This window comes from Vidua chalybeata, chromosome 4, assembly GCF_026979565.1.
Source record: "Vidua chalybeata isolate OUT-0048 chromosome 4, bVidCha1 merged haplotype, whole genome shotgun sequence".
Lineage (NCBI taxonomy): Eukaryota > Metazoa > Chordata > Aves > Passeriformes > Viduidae > Vidua > Vidua chalybeata.
This window is the reverse complement of record NC_071533.1, coordinates 18997154-19019300: the sequence shown is the minus strand read 5'-3', so window position 1 is coordinate 19019300 and position 22147 is coordinate 18997154. Positions and strand designations below refer to the sequence as shown.

The following is a 22147-nucleotide window of genomic DNA, read 5'->3' as shown; positions in this document are numbered from 1 at the left end:
ATTTTCCATTTTGAGTAAGAAACATGAAATGGCTTTTAGTCTCAGGGAAGAATGCTGACCATAGTTAGAAGTGGTCTGATGTTTCAGACAGGTCAGTCTTAGGAGAAGAGACAGGAGGAAGTTGGGATTTCACCTCCCTTATTTCACAGGCCTGACTCAGGGACTAAAAGCATCCATTGCTGTTCATGCCCCAGCTCCTGAAACTGGACAGAGTCAGCTGCAATTTGCCTATAAAATCCTACAGCAAATCCATCCCTATGTCTAGTATTTACAATAAATACTGAGCAGCAACGTGAAATACTCATAAACACTGAGTCCCTACAAAATCTGTCCAGACAAGGGACGTTTCAAGTGCCCCTCCACGCACAATTTAAGTTTTGTAGAATGGATGAATCAGTTCTGTGAGAACTGGAACAAAAAAGTAATTGAATATTCAAACAGCCCTTAAGAACTGTATTACCAGACACAAAATTGCTGCTGCTGTGGATTTTTGCAAACATGAAAATACAAAACTTTTACAAAGGTGAAGAAAAAGGGGAGGTGCTAAAATTATGCCATTATCATCCCCAGGTAACTATATGGCCTTTAATGAGGTAACAAAGTGTATGAAGTAGAAATTAAACTAGAAATTAATAATGTTTCTTAATGATCATTAGCTCAAGAGTACTTAGGGCTGGGATTGTAAAATGAGTCTAAGGCAGTTATATGCTAAGTTTAAAGTGATCTAGGGACTTGGGAGGATTTAACTGCCTGTTTCTCTTGGGTTTCTCTGAAATCCCAGCTGTGCTCTGTACAGTCACACACAGCAATGGTCTGTCTGTCTGCTGATAGCAGGAGATCCTCCTCTTTGTGCAGTATGTACTGTGCCAGTTTGACCTTGGCTCCGACCTGCAACTACTGCCTTTGTCTCACATTTATCAGAGAAACTAAGCCCTGTCCATTAGATAATTTATAAACTGCAGCTGCTTTTCCATCAGAGTTACCCAGGACATGTTTGAGCTGTTTTGTATCTCTTGCTGGGCTGAGGACTACAGACAGCAACCCAAAGTCATTGTCCTGACTGCAGGAATTACCCTCATCCCATGCCCTCTGTTTCCATCCTGACATCCCGTGGGCAGTGGAATAGAAAACATCACAAGCAGCACTGGTGACTGGGAAACTGGCCCTACATGGCATGGAAAGAACTGCAGGAAGGGAAGTCTGGAAGAGGCTGTATGGCCTTTCCTCAGCTCTGCTGCTTGTCATAAATGAGATAGTGTAAGACTATGCCAAAAGGCAACAAGATAGGGTGTGTTGTGTGATATTACACAAAGGGCAGGTCATAAACATTACAGAGAGGAGTTAGCTATGCCCTCATGTGAAGATACTAATATGTGGGCTGTTCATTTATAAAGATTTGGTTGGACCTTTTTCAGATTCCCTCCACTCCACTGCCTGTGTTTACAACTTCCTTTTGTCCTGTTCTGCTTTTTCCTGACCAGTACACATGGTACTTCAACTCACATGAAAATCCTTTCCACTCTCTTTGGCAGACCTGTCGGGACAGTGTCAAGCACTATGTCACCCCTAACAGCCAGAAAATCCTTGCAATAACTTTAAAGAACTCTTTTCACTTCTGCAGCATTCATACTTCCCTAAATATACCTCACAAGGTCTGGGATTTTAATTCCTGGCTTTTACTCTGTTCAGCAATTTGTTCCTAGCATGATGAACTGAATAAGAGATAAAAGAAGAAGGTACAATCTGGCTCATGCAAGATGCGTTGCTGATTTGCAGATTAGCTCTCCCGTATTGTGTTACCTTTTGTTCCATCATCTCTTGGATAATGGAAGCTCCTACTTAGCTCTCTTTTGACTGATTTCAGATCTCTGTTTTGATGTTTATGTAGTAGATATTTTCAGTTTCGGTGTTGCTGAATCAGATCTCTGAGGACTGATAAACTGAGATGGTTAAAGAAGCTTGATTTTAGCATCCTGTATGCTGACCATGCTGGTGAAAGTTTTGATTCCAGAATGCTTTCATTTAAGAGCACTTTCTCTATGTTACTGAGAATAAGAGGTCTACAGAGTATATAATGTCAGACACTGGAGAGGAGAGAAGGAAGGTAAGAGAACTGGACACTGTGCAAGATATGAAGAAGAGTGTACAGATGTGGAAAAAAAAGGCAATCTTCTGTTTTATCTCTTCAGGGAGTTTATGATGAGTTCAACAGTTAAATCCTATTGAGATATGCTCATTGTTATAGAGACATACTGCTCCTCCAGGGAAAGATATTCGTGTTTATTATGGATCACCATATTTGGTTGTACCCAATACATCAAAATAATCTAGGCAGGACCACAAGATGGTAAAGAAAAATAATTTTCTTCTAAATATTGGGGTTTGGTGTTTTTGTTTGTTTGTTTTTCTTTCTTATTTTTACATTTCTACAGGGTAAATGTGCTCTGTGTTTTAAATTATCACTTTTTAAAAAAATAAAATTATACTTTTTTTATCAGAAACAACAAGCTCCAATGTTACTACTTTCAGGCCTTTGTTTAAATTGTGATTATTATTTTTGCAGAGTGTGTCAGCAGAGATTACTAATTTTGAGCACCTATATGAATGATGGATTGACCTGATCCTTGACACAACAAGTAACTCCCCAAGCCCAGCAATTAGTCAGCTACAGGATGAGTATGAAGATACTAGTTAGGCTTAATTGCATATAATCATGGAGAATCAATAGTAAAAGAATGGTGCTTGCCCTTGATTGCCAGTGGGTAGAACCAATAATTGTAATGTTGTGTTAATTTAAGACAACTTTCCCATTCACCTGCTTGAATTCATGGGAATTTATAGCACTTTCTCTGCCTGCCTTTCTGGAACTTGTTTTTCATTTATTTCAAATTAAAAATCAGTAGGCCAGAGAATGAGAGCAGTGATCACAGCATGGGAGATGCAACAGAAGGAAAGAGTCTGAAACTTACCTAAACTAAAGTAAACTACAGCAAAAACTACTGCAGCAAATTGAGCCTCATCCTCTAAAACAGAATGTTACTGATCATAGTTAAGATCAAACTTGGTGATCTTAACTATGTGTCAGTGTGACTCAGTTATGACAAAGGCAAATGCAGTCCTGTCTGCCAGACAGTGTGATTGCAAATCTCATGGCTGACCCTGCACCATCTGCCTCCACTTGGGTGATGTGACTGACACGCAGACAAGACTGAACCCTGTCCCCACCCTGAGCACCCTGATGCTGCTCCTCTCCACACACCCCAGGTCAAGAGCTACTGTGAGTGCTCTCAACTGCTTCTCTGAGTTGCACTCATGCATCCCCCCTTCCTACATCAAACCCCATCACAAAGATTCAATTTTCTTGTGTCTGGAGCTTTGGCTTTTAAAAAGAGACTGGATTTTTTACTAAATCTCGAAACTCTCCTTCTCTTTTCAACATCTGAAATCAGTGAGAGAGTAAGGGAGGAGCACTTGGTGCAGTTACAAGTAAACACAACTTGGTGCTAAGTCCTGCCAAACTTTTCCTGGCAGCTTTGTAATGTGCTTGTGCCAAACAGATGTTGAAAGCTGGCAGTTATGGTTGTACTTTGTGGCGCAGCTCATGGCAGAGAGAAAAAGCTACACTGAACAAAGCAGCTCATTCCAGGCTCTTCCTCTGACCTGCCCAGACTACATTACCTGCACCTCTGTCCCCTACAGCACCATGGTCTAGATTTAGTGTATTAGGCTTAAATAGCAGAGGCCATCCCTTACAGAATTTGCAGAGTGCCAAACACAGTGGAACATTTTGGAACAGATCCATACAACTGCTATCAGGACAAAATTCTAATAAGCCCTTGGCTGTGAGGTATTCCACAATGAGTGCTCTTGGACTCCTGGATTAAATATTTTTACACACACACAAACACGCACCTGCTCTTGGGATCATACAGAGTCTAAATGGAGCACAGGAGTCATAATGCCACTTGGAACAAAAGGGAATTTGATGTTCCCCTGGTAGAGAACACTTAAGTCTGTTGTTACTTTCAGGGACTGTCCTGCTATAAAAGGATAAAATTTCAAAAGGTTTCCTCCTCTAACAGAGGAAAAGGGAACCTAATTGCCATATATTCCTGCAGGAAAACTTTTCTCTTCCAGTGTTCTTCTGAAGACTGATTGGAAGAACAACCTTCTGGGGGGCCAAATACTAGTTCTGTAAAAGGTGGTCTAAAGTCAGTGTTGCTTCCTTAAGCCCCAGGTGTTTATTCATTACAATTCTACAACAGTGCCAATAGACACCATAAAGTCAAATAACCCAACAGTTATAAATCTTTCTCCCTGAAGCAATGATAGGCACTTGAGCTATGATTTGCCAGTCATTGTAAATGTGTAGGACTACACCACTTCCATTTTATTCTGGGATTCAGTCCAGTGGTCAGTGACAGGTGATCAAATCTAGATGTCTCATCACTCTAATGTCATTTTACTTCTTCCATCTGTGTGTGGCCAACTAAAAGCAATACAGACTGTACCTAACAAAAGTCAGACATTAAAACTGAGGGTGGCTCATGTCATCTCCATGACTGCCTTCTCTCCCTGCCCCTCCTCTCAGCTCTCTGTGCCTTGCAGGGGTGACAATGGTGAGATGAAATTATTTCTTCTTTGTTTTTGTCACAGTAGGGTAATTTGTCCGATCTACCCACCACAGGCTATTTCTGCTGGTACCTGGACAGGGAGGAGAACCACACAGTAACCAAAAAAGAGCTCAAAGCACCATGCAGGCTGGTCCTGCTCTTCCATCCTCCACCAAATTTCAAGCAATGATAGCCTCCCTTCCAGATGACTCTACAAGCTACCAGGCTTCAAAGCTGTGTTTATTTCTGTCATGCCTGGTTGGCTTTTAACTGATGTACTACTTAATTGCAAAAAGCACTGGCAGAAAGCAAGCTGCCTTCAGTTTCTTGGCCTTGTTTTTCAGTGTTATTTAGATTCCAAATAGGCACTTGATGGCACAGCCAAAAATATAAAGAGGAGATAACTGTGATATTGACCACCTTGCATGAAGCATTCCTGACTGGGTTAATGTTCTGCACAGAAACTTATCTCTCATTTCCTAGATGGATTTTGCTCCTTTGCTAAAGAGACTGCAGAAGAATCCCCTATGTGTCATTTAAGTCCTGAAAATGAAGCCAAAAGTCATTTGAAGGATGAATAGGGGTTGTGGATAGGGATATTCTTTCTCTCGCACCTTTCCTGATACAATTTTCTACTCTGCCACAGCTATTTTATTTTTCATTTCTAGTTTTTTCTAACAGAATACACTGGGCCTCTTCTCATATATCTGCTCTTTTACATTCGCCTCTCGACTATTTATGATCAAGTGGAAAGCACGAAGAACTTCCGCCACCCCGTGGTTCAGTAAGTGACACTTGTGGGAATTATTTTCCTGGCTCATGAGAAACCAAAGAGATGGAGATTGCATTTCCAGAGCTGAGGATGTTACAGGGGGTATGAGGCTGCCTGCCAGGTGTCATATTCAGTTATTACCAACACCTGTTAGTCATTTTAGCAACACTCATAAGCTTGACCAAAAATGGGATCCCAGCAATGGTCACTGCACTTGGTCACCATGGAGATGCAGTGTTTTCCCCAAATACTTCGACATCAAGTCAAAAAGAGAAATAATAATCACAGTGGGTAGCAACCCAAAGTCATGCTTGACAGAGAGGACAAGACTTCAGGTAGCCCACTCCCAGTTGCCTTAAAGCATGTTCCTGCTCTTGAGATGAGCAGCATCAGCATCCAGCACAGAAGATAACTACCCCCACACCAGCTCTCACCTAGGCACAGGAAGGAGGAAATTCAACAGGTGTGCATGTCATGAGTCAGGTCAAGAAACTCAAAAGAAGCATCTCCACAGGACGGCGGTAGAATGCACCAGGCAGACTGGGAATGTTCACACTTAAAGGAACTTTCCTTCAGTGGAATTGTCCCCATTCTGGGTGATTAGTGCCTGGCAGAAGGGTGACAAGTGATCAAGGAAAGCCTGTCACCTGCATAAGCTGGACCGCTTATAGGAGGGTACACAGGCACCTAAGAGGCTCAAGGACTGTACAGCTTTCCCACACACTTCCACACTGTGATTGCAGAATCAGGGTAACTGGTACACAGCAGAGAAATATACTGAGTAATAAGGCCATTTACAGATGGAGGAACAGGCACTTGGAGAGACATTAAGGGAGTTAGTGGAGCTGGGAATGAGAACACAGAATAATTGAATTCAAATCCAGAGCTGCAAGATACTTGTCTTCCTTCTCTTGTGCATATGCTTAAAAGGAGAGAGTTTCTGGCAGCACAGAAGAACCTGCAATGCCTTTGCCTTCTTTTAAGTGGGCAGGGGTTGTGCAGAATCCTGCCAGTGACTACTCCTTAATGGGTTCATCTGAGGTCCCCATCCTAAGCCAAATTAACTTTAAAATTTCCAGCAAAGCTGGAAGTTTGCTCCAGGCTTTGGATAAGTCGTTAATTGTTCGAAATTCTCTTAGCTCAACTCTCTCTGGTTTAATTACTTTGGAATTGTTTAATCTTTGACTTTAGCTACCATACACAATGCATAATAAAATTATTTGAGATTTCACATGCTGAAAACCACTTTTCATTTATGTCTTATAATTGGTTTACAGCAAGAGGGGCTATGGTAGTATGGTAAATGTAACCAAGATAAAATGCCATCAGGAATCACTCCTGACATTTGTTTCTGAAACTCAATCACTATGAGCTGCAGCTCATTCTCGGAAGGAAATCAGCAATGCTTGTTATTGTTTCATAATCTTCCTCAAAAGAGAATCAATATAATAATTTCTACCACAATTGCCTCATTTCTTTATAACAGGCAACAAAAAAGCCATCAGAATGGATTAACTTGCAACAAAATCCCATTTTACGTCCACAAGGAAATGAAACACAAACTACCTCCATGCAGCTACTTGAGTTGGACAAGGAAACGACTCAGAAGATATTCAGAATGTTTTTAAATGTCAGACACATCCTACAGGAGCATTAAAGTGGCCTTAAAATGTGGGAGACATCTTCTGGAAAAGCACGTCAGATGCCTGGCTGTATACGCAGGTGTCCTGTCTAAATCTCTTGTCAGGACTATGTATCACATTCAGAGCTCGAGGAGCTCTTTTTATTTCAAGGCTAGTAAAAATAAGTTGCTTCCTTGCAAAATGCAAGGAACTTTGTCTAACACTGAAAATTATTCCATTAATCTTTGGTTCCAGATGCTTCAATTAAGACAGTATCTTAAATCCCACAATTTTAATGTGACTGCAGTTTTGGAATATTAGGTCTTATTCCTTTAATGATGTTAACAGTGAAGTAATAAAAACAATCTTTCACTTACCTTAATTTTCTTTTTTTTTTTTTTTTCTCTTGCAGCTTGGCCTGCTTCTGTCACTGTTTACACTATATCAGACATCTTCTGGAGACATTATTTGTTCACAAGTTTTCGGAAGGGCACACTCCTCTGAAAAATATGATGAAGGTGACAATATTTCTATCATCTTGTGTAAGAGAGAATATCCTCATATCAAATCAATCCTTGGAAGAAGATAGGAAAATATAAATTAATTTATTTTGTAGCTCCAGGAATTATGTTTAGTGAAAATGCAGATAACAGGACAGATTTCAGGACCATGTCCCCAAGGATATAAATTGAAATCAATGTCCATTTTTGCTCCTGCATGTAAATGTCCACTTTGACTCATTCACCCAAGGGGCTGATTATCAAGTCCAGTATATTTTTCAGACTCAGTGCTATTTTATGGTGATAGCTGCTGCTGCAACATCTAGCAGTGTTGACAGAAATCATACACTGCTTCCTTGGTGCAATATAAATACAGAGCAAGAGAGACAGCCTTGTGCAAGGGAGTGAAAATCAAATTACAAGTAGGAAAAAAGCATTCTCCTTCTATAGATGGAGGCCTCAGGCAGGAAGATACTGAGCTGGCCAGGTCTTCTCTCTTCCAAAGCCTCCTGAATTTCAACAGTGTGTCATTACTCACAGGCCTTCTTTTCTTTTATTTTACATGCTCTATTTTGGCCATTTTATATCACCCCTCCATCCCATTCAGTGTGATGTAAAGACCCTCCCTTAAAACATTTAGGATTTTGGTGAAGGAGATTAACACATGGCTATGATACAGGGCTTCACTTTTACTCTTTCTTGTTTTGTCTGGTTTAGTGTTCTGTTTGTCTTGTTCTATCTTGCTTGGAAATGCCGAATTTCAGGTACAGTAACAGCTCAGCTGTGTTAAGCAGCCCTAGACTTGGAGAGGGCCCTCTATAGCACTACTCATAGAAATGTAATAAGCAGTAAAATCAAAAAAGGAGAAGACAAGTACCAATTCCTACAACAGGAATAAAACACATTCAACACAGTAATAAAAAAAATCTACACTGTATCCCAAATTAATTTTTTACTGGCTTCACAGCATCTTAGAAAGGTCTATATTCTAAGGCTCACCAACGACTGCAAAGCCTTTCAATGGTCACCCAGGTTTTATACTTGGCAGAATTTATACTTTTAAAGTTACAGTTTGCACTTCTTTATTGCCCTTTCAAAAAAATTATCTGTCTGTTCCAGGGCTGTGCCTTTTACTGGGGATTCACATCCTGGATTGCATACTACATCAACCACCCACGGTACACGCCGCCATGTAGGTATGGGTAGGACACAAAACTGACAAACTCGCTTTGAAAAAGTCTTTGCTGTGTAACCTGAAGCTCTCCAAAATCAAGAAATTGGTCCCACATTAAATCTTATGGCTGATCCAGACAGAAATTAGTCTTTGTTCCCTGTCAGAAGGAAGATTGTTGTGTTGGAAGCACCTCTGCTTTGTGCCACTGAATGTTCATGCCTGTTCAGCAGTGGTCAATCGCTGTCCAGTTTACAAACAGGACATTTTGGACAAGCAGAGAAAACACAAAGATGAATATATTTTGCTCATCTTTACAACATTTGTATTAAGGAAGGCAGGAGAGAAATAGAGCTGGTTGCATTTTCTTGAAGGAGATATTTATTTGCTAAAGATACATCCTTTCCATGAAAATTAAGGTTGTTTTTTTTTTTCCCTGAGAAACCAGTAAAAATCCATCACATACTGCTGATAACACAAAGATTTCTTTTTTTAATTTTCTGATTTCATCCATCATTTTGTTCCGTCTTATCATGTTTTATTGTTGCACTGTTGCTGCTTCATGATTTTTTTCTGTTTGTTCTGTGCACTTTTGCTTCTTTTGAGAATAATTGGCACAGGTTTTATTTTCTGCTACTTTACTTTCCTTGTTATACCTTAGTCTTTCTTTTCCTCTGTATCTCAGATTTTTATATGAACTTCAGGGCAGAAGCATTTGCTTTGCCACTTTTATTTACACTTAGTTAAATTGCTAAGCTTTTTCAATCAAAAATTTCTCCTAGATGACACTTGCTTTTCTTTCAAACTAGCACAAAAGTTATATTTCAAAATTATGTGATTCATTGAATGACAGTTGGACTTGGTGCAGCTTTAACAATAATGCTGCAAAAAATGCAGAAACCTCCCTAGACACAGCTTTTAGCAGTCTGGGCTATCAAATCAATAAGTGCAGCTTCTTTATAGGGGAAACTCTTTGTTCAAGACATAAAAGAGGAAGCATCCAGAAGAAATATTTCTAATTGCTTGCCACTGCCTTAAAATGCCTTTGGCACCACAGAGGAGTCCTGTGCCAGCCAGGAAAAAGGAGTTCTCAAAAGTAAAGGCTTGATGAGACATGTCCAAGGCAAGTGAGGTATGTACACATGGTTCGTGTCCCCCAGCTATGACCAAGGTTTGCTTGGGAATTGTAAACGTTTGGACATGAACATGGTAGAGCGCTACACTGGTTTGGGAACAATCAGAAAAAGGAGGGGGCAGCCAGATGGCAGGTAAAATTTACAAATATTAAATGTATTTCTTGCATGACTGTGAAGCAGGTAGTGGCTGTGTAGTAAAGCCTCATTATTGCATCACTACTAAAGTAAAAAGAAGGTAATGGATAGGTTGTGTATTGAGTTTTCTGCTTGTGGAAGTAGAAGGGTCTATGGATAAGGCTGCAATTCTTGGCCTGATTTTGACACTGACCCTCACTCCACTCCCCTCCTTGCCTTTTCAAAGGATTCACCACCAGCAGCTGCTTTGACAAAACACTTGGATATATGAAGCTGGCAAATACTAAAAACAGTTGGGTGAAAACTGCCTTGAGATCAGTGGTGTAAAACTGGCATTTCTAGAGTGCTGTTACTGGTTGTATTGTCTTCATACTGTGTGTGATAATATCCAATCTTTCTGCAGAGCCTGTCAGGAAAGAAGCATTTCTGCTCCTCAGCACTAGATTAATTTCATCCATAGCAAACCATGTGCATACCGTAAAATGCAATTTATAATTTCATTCTGTTTTCTAGCATTTGGCCACAAACAAGTTTCTTACGCTGCTTTTGCTTTTCTGGTATGTACAAAAATGAAGTTTTATTTATGATAATGGAATAGGATTAACTCACAATTTAGTAAAATGCAGCAATGCTTCTGTGCATTTGTGTGTATAAATACATATAAGTCCATATCCACAGCCTTGTGTAGTTTGACTGGATTTAGTACTAATCTATTAAGGTTTCTCAGTCAGGAAGTGTCCTACTAATATTTACATACACAGAGTTTAAACTGAAGTACTGTATTTGAGAGCTGTGAGAACATCATCAGCATTATTACTACTGGTAATTGTGTTAGAACACTTATATTTAGACAGAGTGAAACTTATAGTTTTTAAAACACTGAAGAATTACATGCCAAGCAGATTTTGCAATAGTTCAGTGTACCCTGAATAACTTACATCCACAGCTATTAAAATGTTATAAATAAATCCTACCAAACTGGGATAAGCCAAGGGAAAGTGCAGCTGATGAAGGATGGCTGAGACTTCCTTCATCAAAACTTCCTTCATCAAACCCAACCTGCTGTTTGAACATAACTTTATAGTGAGACAGAGGCTTGATAAGAAGTTCTCATGGAAATGTATGTCCTCTCTGTCCTCTGGAACTGCTGAGCCAGTAGCCAAAGCATCCTCTTTGAAAATCAGATACAGATCAGTTTTCAGAAATATGACAGGGTGATGGGACAATAATATGTCTAGGCTCCATCAGGCAAACACTATTCAGAAAAATATCCAAAAACTTGTTAGCAATATTTAAATGCTTTTGTAAAACAGGACCCTTAAAGGTCACAGTTTTGGCATTGTTTGTGTCTGTCAATGCAGTTCTCAGCTTTTCGTGCTCTAGTAAGGTACAGCAAAGACAAGAATAATACTTCTGTGAAGAAGTTCACACACTCCATGATGCTCTAGAGCCAAAAGCAATAGCCCAGTACTGCAGAGACAGGAGGTTGTGGCACTGGTAGCCAGCAGTATGCCCAGAACCTTGCTGTGTGCACCCTTTTCAAGCTCAGGAAGTGTTTGAATCCAAGCAAACTGCTTGCCAGAATATTCAGTGCTGCCAGCAAAACTAGTCCTCATCAAAGTCTCTGCTTAGAGAAAGCCTTCTTTTCCTTTGAAACATCCTTCCCTGCATCAGTGGAACGTGCCCTGTAAGGAAAATGATGCCATCAAGCAAAGTCCTGTTGGGGGTGTTTGCTATAAAATATGTCAATCCCCTTAAGATCTGCATCAGCACCTGGTCTGATGAATTCCGACAGCTCTTTTGAGACCTCCCTACCCATGGAAACTCAAGACCTGTCCCTTTCAGATCTTGTGTTGGCAGATTCCCAGACAATGAATTTAAAACATAAAAAATAAAATAATTTGAGCTGTTTTCACAGGTTTCTAAAACATATGAATAAAATATTTGGAAGATTAATTTTTTTAACCCTCTTTTAAGTCTTGTCTTTATTACACATCCTGATTTAAGTGTATATATCTGAAGCTGCTGTAAACAACAGTACTGAGTAATATGAAGAGTTTCTGCAGGTCCTCCTGAAAGATTCTCACGTTTAGAGAAATTAAGCTTTGCAGGGATGTTTTTCTCATAGGGTAAACTTGGAATATAAAGAGGGGAAACAGTGTGTAGGCTTCAATATTTTATAATCATAAATAGTTTCAGCTTTTTATCTGCTGTTCCCCACTGCCTTATATTTTATATATAATAAACTGAGGACTAGCTTAAATTTAGCAGTGTTATCAATGTAGAACATTAACAGTCACATGTCTAAAGAGGGACATAAGAGTTAATCACAGCAGAATGCAGCTGCAGAGTCAAAGGTAAGCAAATAAAAATCCGTGTAGAAATGCCTTTAGCATATTTTACTTAGAATTAGTAGGGGTTAATTATAGTGTGTGAATATCTCTTGCTCTACAATACTATAGTCATCTCATTAGCTATAGTGTTTTACAAAACCACTTCTAACCACAAAACCTATTTATTTAAAATAATAGCAATCAGAAAAAACAAATCACATTCCCAGCTCATAATTGGAAGTATGTAAATTAAAATTACATCCATTGCTATGCTTAGAGTTATAGCTTCTGATATGGTATTGTATAATGGAATTGCATTTTCTGGCTGTTTAGTGTTTTACATCTGGTATTTATAGTAGAGGATTGTCATTTAGTTGGAATTAAAAGAATTTAAAAGAGCAGCAGGACTTGAACTGTAACTACCTACCCATGCAGAATAACAGCTAATAACAGGTCCATTTATGAATAAACCTGATTTAAATCTTCCAAACAAACCCCACAAAAATCTCTGCCAAAAAGGGGAAAATTCTTCAGCAATTCTTCTATCTACAATGTTCTTTCAGATAATAGCACATTTCAATATAAAATGAAATTGCATATTTCTTTCAATTAGCTTTAAGAAAAATTTGTTATGGATGACTTTCAGAATTGACTTAAAAATGACAGTTGAAGCTCTTCCTTTTTTGTATCAGTTTTGTGACTTCACACTTTTAACATTTCTAGGTTTTATTTTTTTCCTTCTTATTTTGATTTCTTAAACATTTTTGACCGTTGCAAAATATAGAATGACAAATTATATAAGAAAATGCAAGTTTTTAAACACTGCATTGTTTCAATTTGAGAGGACAAATCAGTCTTCAAACCCAGAAATAAAGAAAAAAGTTCAATTCAGCCTGAGCTTGTACTGTATACACCATTTTAGTTTTCTTCACAGAGTAGGGGAAAAATGAAAACCATAAAATTACATAGTTGTTATGACAGGTCATCTTCTTCAGGAATTTAAACTGATTTTCCTACCAGTTCCCATTTTAAATATGGGTAAATATTGATTTTCATTCTTCAGCAGTCATAACTGATGAAGTACTGAAAGCAAATCTGAAATCAGCCTCTGCTACAGGTTGTATAACCAAATGGAGAGAAACAGTACCTCTCCCAAAGGTTTGAAATACCTAAATGTTAGAGACCAGCTTTGAGAAATTGGTTATGGCTGGAAACAGCATAACCAGAGAGTTCCAGAACCAGGAATAGTACAGCTCCCCTCCTTCATCAATCCCTGACTACTGTCCATTCAACCAGTCTGCATTTTAGAGACTACTGCTGTTGCCCTGATTTTTAAAAATGTTAAGTTTTCTTTTATAGTTCTGAAAGTTTTAAAGTTCTCATAAAACTTCTTTAACCTTCTAATAATGTTTACATATTTGATAGTCAGAGTTCCCACACAATTTCATGTATAAATAGAATAGTTTACATATTTCTCTATGAGTGAGATGATTGATCTTTGGACCAGTGTGGTTGGAGAAGTGGTAATTCCATCCTCCAATCCACGGTCACCTTTAGAATTCTATAAATACCAGATGTTTGAATAAAACTAAGTCTTTTTCTCTTCTGAACTTACCAAGCTTCTGTGTACTTGTTTCGTATCCAATAGCGACATACTACTTTTTAAATTGCCCTTTTTTTCCTTCCTGTTCTGCTGAACACCTTTGAAAGCGTATGTAGGAAGAGGGGTCGGGACATTAACTTGTGACATCTTTACAAAACCAGAGGTCATCTTTTCACCTGCTTCCTTCCAGCTTGGATGAAATCCAGAAAAAAATCAAGAAGAGAATCTTGATGAATTCCTTAGAGCCAGGAAATCTCCCTCACCTCCCCAGGGCCAAACACATTGCACGTGCTGGGCATGGGAGCCCCACTGAAAGCCTGGCTGCACAGAGCTCTGTGGAGCTGTGCCAGGGGCTTTCACCCCAGGCTGCATCCACAGTGCTCACTGGATACTTGTGTGTGTGACAGAGATCACAGGCTGTTTTTTGGAATACATATTTCCTGGATACAGAGACTGAGTTGTAATGGGGAGGGTTCTGGTTATGCACTGCACACAATTGCCACAGCGCTTTAGACATATGACTGGAAATATGTTTTTAATGTCTTGCAGATGTGTGAAGCTGGAAATCACTTTATCAACGTAGCTTTAGCTCACCAAACCAATACAGGTCTGTCTTTGATTCCTGTTCCTTAAGCTATGCATCTTCTGCTGTTGTACGGTAATTTATGTACCTACATCCATTGAATAAAGAAAGATGAAGTAGTAACCATGCCATTGGTTTAACAACTTCAAAAAATTGTGACAAGGAAACATTAGCAACACTGCTGTTGTTTCAAAACAGCAAATTTATCTTAATTAGACACAACTGCAATTTAAATATGGATTTAAGCACTGAAGTTCTTTAAAGCATGCTGGTGACTGACATCAATGTATTTCGTTTTAAATAAGTCCCAAAAACTTCTAAACTATATCGCAGAGTTTTTAGACACATTCATCTCAGGCAAAGATGTACGTGCATATTTGCAAATACACAGAGAAAGACTCATAAATACTTACACAGTGTATATGTATGCTCTTAACAAGTTGGGGTTCCTGCATTTTTGTGTCATGAGAATAAAGATTATACAATATATACCAGAAAGTAAAATATGTTTTCAGACACTAATAGTGTAATTTCCCCACTAGAACACCCTATTCAAGAAAATACCACAGTATGATCAACTTCGCACACAGAAGTCAGTTTCTATTCTGGAATGTTTTCAAGCCTGTGGTTAGGAAACTGCTTATGTTATTTCTTGCAAGGGGCTTAATTCAGCTTAAAAGCAGCAAGAGCCAGAAAATTGATTTAAGTTCTTTCTCACTGGGATAAATACAGCTTTTGCTACCTCAAAAGATTTCACTGAAACTTTTCTAACAGGTTGTACCCTGAGAGCATTGGCCCAGGGGATTGCTATTATGTAGGCAGGCTGTGATAAGGCTCAGTTCCCCTCTCCTTGTACTGAAACTGGTTCTGATTTTCCCCACCCTTTTTTTTCCCTTTCACAAGGAAATAGAACCTGTTTTCCAAGTCCAACATACAACCCCTTCACGTGGCTCTTCTTGCTGGTATCCTGTCCCAACTATACATATGAGGTACATGCCTTTCTTCTGCTTATGTGCAAAGGGTAGTTGGTTACTGTTTCAGCCTTTTTCTGCAGAAAATCTGCAACACCTCCATGTAGTTTCCTCTGCACATCCATCCTCATGCTTCGTATATCAGAGTCTTCTTGCTCCCACAAACATTTCTCCACCAGACCCTCCTTTTCCCTCACATCACTGTCACATGGACTTTTGTCTACATTTCCCTCCACTAGTCTCCCCAGTGATCTAAAGATTTACCACCTATCTCTTCACCCCATCCAGCACACTGTGGGGTTAATTTCTTACTATTTTTCCTCTCCCATTTCCAGCACAAGTACCACACTGTTTTTTTCATGGGGAGCTTGCTATTTTGCTTTACATAAAATATAGAACTAACAGTGTCTTTTTCTTTGCAACAGGCTGGGTCTTGGATTAGTTTCACGGTGATGACACAAACCCTGCCAGGTAAATTTGAAACAGAATGAAGACAGAATTTAAAGTGTTTGTGGAAGAGAATTCTAGAAATCTAAGATTTGCCAAAAAAGTTTATAGTGTATGAAATGTTGCCATCAAATTTGCCATATGAGATAAACCTCCAAGATGCTCGTAAGAGCAGCCTGCTTAGTAGAATTTGCGACTCTTCCTCAGTACTTTGCTGCATCCTTAGAGACCTAAACACTCACAAAAATATGGTCCCTGGGACGGATCTCTCCAAAACATTCATTTTTAAATTATTTTTCCATTTCAAAATAGAAATCTATAAAAACTACTTGTAAGAAGTAGCCCCACGTGGCTTACAAATGGAAAAGAAACAAATTTCAAAAGTGGGTTAAACTGTATAATGCAAAAATTAAATTGAAATTTTGTTTCAAAAGATGAAGTGTTCTTGGGTTTTAGGCTTTGGTATGGAAATTATCTGAAAGTTTGGGGACAATGTAGGGCTGTCCCTACAATGGCAGGAGCAGAAACATATGCAGCACATGATTCTTGCTGTAATTGTCCCAGATTAACTTGTCCAGATGCCAAACGGATGTTTCTGATTAACCACCTCCACGTTAACCAAAGGATAATGAATTTGCAAAATGCAAATGCAGTAAATATTTGGTGCCTATTTGCTGGATCAGGCAGCTACTGCCTACTTGCTTTAGGGCCGAGCTCTTCCTCTACACAGCAGGGAGTCAGAGCACAGCTCCCTGTCATGGTTGGCAGCAGAAGTAGAAACAAAGTGTTGTAGTTCAGAAGTAAACTAGAAATATGTTTGAGAGAGGCCATGGGTTGAGACAGCACCATGGCCAGGGAGGCCTTGTGATATATGGATTTATGTTGGAGTCAGAGGTGGTACAGGATGAGCCTAACAAATGCGAAGGTCATCTGTGTGAATTCTGAGGTGGAGGCTGAGCCTTCGGCTATGGTGTATCAGCAACTGCCAGGCTGAGAGGAACTGCTGTGTTGTCTCTGCCCACAGAAGAGACTGCAAATATTTCCATAAACCCTACTGTATTTCCAGAAATAGGCACTGAAAGTACACATATGATCCTTTTCTTTAAATCTTTTTCCCTGCTAGTTGGCATCTTTGCTTTCCTGATGGTCATCCAGATGTCTCTGTGGGCCCAGAAGAAACACAAGCTGTATCTGAAGAGATTTTATCCAGAAGTGAGGAGAAAAGCAGCTATGATTCCCATAATCTTCTGAGATTGTCACCAGAGTTGGAGCCTAAGTGTACACTTCAAGAGCCAACTCAGAGTAAATGAGCCATTTCATTTAGGAACTACGTGGATCAGAGCAAAAACTACTGAATATCTTTTTCAGGAAATTAACAGGTCAAGATGAAGAGGTTTTAATTAATGCAAAAATTTATCTCTTGAATTCTTGGTTCCTGCTAAAAGATATGATTTAATTAGATTTTCTGTAATGGAGCTAATTGAAAAGGGACAAGAAAATTACTTATATTGAATGCTAGATATTTAGCTGGTGTAAATGGGCACAGATGCTGCTAAAATTAATGAACACAACTCGTCTGCTACATTCAGGTATGGTAATTTTAAGGTTCAGTGTTAGATGTTGAGGAGAGTCTTGGATTTTTGCATCATAAGATGTTTCACAGCCTTATTTTTATTAAACTACACAGAAAAAGCACATTCTGCCTCAGATCCTCTAAAGCATCACATCAAAAGATGACCATTATGCTGTGAAAACTGTTTAGTCTAGCTTCACAAAATTTTTCTTTTTTTTTTTTTTTTAATCAAATCTTGTAGCAAATTGTTTAATACAAATTGGCTTAAATTGCTCACTGCAAAGAGGACTGTCGTTCTTTTACTTTTAGGTAGGCAGATCAGCCCCATGATCCCACAAGGGGTCTGTTTGTGACCGCTTCCCATGTTGTAACTAATTTGAGGCATAATCTTGGGTACATCATTGAGGCACACTTCCCTTTCTCACACTGAAGGCTGGAAATAGCAGAAAACCATCTGCACCAACAAGAGTGTTAAGATCCCCTTGTTCAGTGCCTGACTGCATCCAGACACCATTCACCTTACTTGTATGAAGCAGTGTGAAATCCTTGGGCACAAGGTGAAAGAGTACAGCTCATTATCAAACAGGAAAGAGATGCCAAATGCATTTCAGTCCATATCTGAACTGCCTCAGATGGACACTGCTGACAGGCTTCAGCTCCCCTTCAGCTTGGCCAGGCTCTATCTGCTACTCTGCTTTCCAGGACATTATTTTTAAGGGATTCTCTGGGCTTGTTATTCAAGTCCTGGAGATATTGAGTAGCTCTCTTTGCAAATCAGTGGCAGCCATGTCATGCAGGAGCACAATTTTAGTAAGGCAGAGCAAAAGAACCAGAACTGTTTCAGCAGGTATTACGATATGAAGAGTTAGGGCATTGAGTCCAGCTTTCATTCTATTTCTGTTGCACATTTATCAATACCTTTTGGTGCCCTTAGGCTACTGAAAAAAAATCTTGCTTAAAGAATTTTATAATCATTAGAGAAACACTGGAGCACACCAGCAAGGCAGGCAGTTTGTCTCCTAAAGGCGCTGTTATCTTTACGCCAGCTCAGGTGCTCTAACAAAGTTAATTTGCCTGGTAAATTGGGTTCACATCCCTCTTCTAATGTCTAGCTTGCAACAGTTTTCCTAGTAGCCACTGTAACTCAATTTCATCTTTGTAATGTAAATACATCACTTTCCATTTTTTAACTTGCAACCTGTGAAACAAAATTTTTATTCTTCTCAATGGAAAACCCTATTCAAAGTGAATATCCGGATCTCTGACCCAGACTGCTAATAAAGATGTATTTTTGAAAAATTATTTTCTGTACTCTTTAATCAAATACTTAACCACAATATTTTTAAAACTCTTTTTTTTCCAGACAATGTTAGATGTGTGAATAACGGTAGTTGTCTGGATTTTTTTTAATCCAGCTACTGAAATGCTTTTCTCTTCGTGTTTATTAAATGTCTTATTTTAACAATCTTAAAGTTTTAAAATAGTCCATGTTGGAGAGTAACTTATTAAAATCAATTACTTACCTATTAATCTTTTGATTGCAATGGCTGCAGCTTTAAGTCTGTTCAAGGCATATTTCCAGTGGGATTCCAATTGCTAGGAACACGGTTCCTATTCAACAGCTTAGGTGGAGGAAATACTTCTGGAATTGTTAGCTCCCTGTTTATTAGTTGGTTATTCAGTACATGGGGTAAGGGAGAAAAGAGTTTTGGCTCCTGAAGTAAATGACTGAAGTTTTAAAGTAAGGTAAAAAGTAAAGTAAAGGGTGAGAGCAAACACTAGGTAAGAACAAATGAAGATACATTGCAGAAGGCTGTCTCAGATAAACATGATAGATATTTTGAGTTTCACCAGTGGGGTGTTGATGAGCTAAAACTGCTCTGAACAGTGTTAAATGGCCTCACAAATAGCAATAAATCTAACTTCCTGCACCTTTACCTTCCTACACGTCCTCCTCTGATTTTCAGGGCAATTAGAAAAGGTAAGCTAACTTCCTGGAATGCGGGGGCATATTCTTCTTCAAAACAAAACGTTTATAAAAATCACCAGTCTTTGTTTTGATAAACATTTCAGAGACCTTGCTTATAGACCATCAAAAAAGCCAAGCAAAGAAAAGAAACTCATACAGTTAAAAAAAGTATTATTACATAAAAACATCAACAGTGATTTTAGCCCACAAGCACCATGCACATTTTCAACCAAAACAGTTGTCTTCACACAAAAATTTTAATGAGGAAGTTTCTCATAATTATGCTGGTTACCTGGAGAAAAATGCCTTATTAAACTCTATGTATCCAGGTCTTTCTCCTGTGAGGGGCTGATGAGGAAGTGGTCAGCTGCAAATTCCTTTGTCTGTATTTTCTCTTAAGTGCAGACCTCACTTCCCAGAGCCACCAGTAGAAGGAAGGCATGGGCAAGACCACCCCACTACCAGAATCCCACCATGTTTCAAGGTCAAAGGAAGTCAACCTCCAAAAAGAGCCATAACAGCTCACAGAGGCAAATGACAACATTCCTCACAAAAGGGAGGAGGGCAGGAGCACTGGACAGCAGGAAAATCAAGGGGTTGAAGTTGGAAACATGTTCTGGTTAGCCATGAGGAGCTGCTACAGATCCATGTATGCAGCAACTTCTGCTTAACCGTCTTCAGGAGGGAAGCCATCGGAACAAAGAGACCACAAGTAAAGCATGATACAGGGACTAGACAACAGTGTGGTCAGGAAATGCAAAAATAAATCAGATGGAATAAGTAAATAGAAAACAAACAAACAAACAAACAGATCCTTCCTGGCCTGCCCAATAAGGACTGTGTGAATGGCATTGCCAGTGGGACTAAAGTGTATCTCAAAATAATCACTCCCTGTTTCACACGGAGAGATTGCTCAACTTCCAAGTCTTTCCACGCTCACCCTGAAGCTTACAACTGGGATTTTGCTGGAACTCTCCATATGGATGAGTCTCATCTGTCCCAAATTATTCCTAAAACATTCAGATTAAGGAGTCTAAAGGTAAGCCTTCAGATACACAGCTCTACATTTTTGTGGTTGGTTCTTGCCATAAAATGCCAACCTGGAAAAGAGCAGGCACCAGCTCAGGCTTTCTGGTGGTGCAGGGAAGAGTTGTGATGGGGAACTGACGTGGCAGATGCTTCTTTACACAGCTTGGCAGCCTATATTTGGATTCCCAGTTTGAAAAAGCCCTTAAGACCCAGCCATATGTTTGTCTTATAAGATGGTTACCACATCTTCGCAGCTGACAGGAAAATGATCTCTGTGATTTCATCTTTCCATAAGGAAAGTGGAGCTTGAAAGGACACTGAAAGCAGGAAAAGTGAATAAAGGCAGATGGTCATCCTTTTAAAAAGTTGCTATTATAATCAAAATATCTTGTACTTTCCATTGTTTTGTATAAAGTAAGTGACTCCAAATTGGCTTTTATCACACTAGGAACTGAGATAAAACTCCCTGTTATCAAAGCAGTTCTCTGAAAGAGAGCCTGCAGTGTTAACTAAATATAATAAAATAAAAATCACTGAATGTGAAGACTTCTAAAGCACACTGTAACAGGAAAAAAGCTATAGGAAGGCAAGAGCCTATTTATAGGTATAACAAGTGTTGCTGAACTAAAAATTAATTCAAACCATAAAAAGCTTTTCAGCAATCTAATATTTTTCACATGATGCTTTATTGGCTTTCCTTTTCTATAATTTCCTAGGCACAAGTGCTGTCTACAAGTGATATTCCTTGTCATTAACATTCATGGAAGCTTTTAGAGAAACACATTCTATGACTATCCCAGTGTTCAATAAATAAATGTAGATGAAGTGTTGTGTTGTCACTGAACACAGATTAGTACCTATATGAACAATATTTTTTTTATGAAAGGTCTGGTTTATCATAGGTGAGTACACAGAGGCTGCTGTACAGCTACAATTAAAGGTGATTTTTACATCACACATGTTTAGCATCACAGAAATATGTTTATGTTAATGGTCTCTGCATATCCTTCTGCCACCTGTTACTCACACTTACAACTCTTTCTGCAGGTATCAGCTCCAAAAGCCGAGCTGTTCCATGCCTTTATCATGGTCGTGATGTTTGGTTATTCCTTTGTGTAGCACACCAAAGACTGCCTTTCAGCCAGTTCTTCCCTGAGAGGACATTTGAGAACACATTTAGTTTTCCATCTTGTCCAGCTGGACGAACAGTTGTCCAGGTGAGGAGTGTTGGTCACTGTATGACTGAAATAATCAGTGTTGAATTTCCTTGGAATGTAATAGTCAATTTAAAACCACTTTATCAAAAGAAAAGACAAGATAATGGGTCCTGAAATACGTATGCTTAGGATAAAAACAAATATGCCATATATTAACACATCCACAATGCCCAGTCTTCTATCGTGTACCTGCTTTTATGTAACTTCTGAAGCCTTTGAAAACTCAGGAACCAAGTATGAGGAAATCATTTATAGTTAAAAGAAATATGATAAGGCTATTCAATATTACTAATGAATTCCATATTTAAAAAAGAAAACTTCACATCTTTTGTCAAAGAAATCTGATTGTAAGCCAGTTTTTTCCTAATACATAGTATTACTCCTGTGAAAAAGTAATACAGCTTTATGACTGATTCCTTTCAGTATTCTGAGTACTTGACCATACTCAATGGGAAAAGGCTTTTGTTTCAAAA

The 22147-nt window shown here is 38.9% G+C and overlaps 1 protein-coding gene across 1 annotated transcript in view; it reads left to right on the top strand.

Annotated features, from left to right (window-relative positions):
• The window catches only part of TECRL (trans-2,3-enoyl-CoA reductase like), a 58390-nt gene extending 41253 nt beyond the window's left edge, over positions 1-17137 (top strand). Inside the window, exons 5-12 of the mRNA XM_053941758.1 lie at positions 5282-5397; positions 7420-7525; positions 8627-8699; positions 10463-10506; positions 14435-14492; positions 15372-15457; positions 15865-15910; positions 17010-17137. Of these exons, the coding sequence (XP_053797733.1) occupies positions 5282-5397; positions 7420-7525; positions 8627-8699; positions 10463-10506; positions 14435-14492; positions 15372-15457; positions 15865-15910; positions 17010-17137 (657 nt within the window). The remainder of the gene's footprint in view (positions 1-5281; positions 5398-7419; positions 7526-8626; positions 8700-10462; positions 10507-14434; positions 14493-15371; positions 15458-15864; positions 15911-17009) is intronic.
• The last annotated feature ends 5010 nt before the right edge of the window (positions 17138-22147 follow it).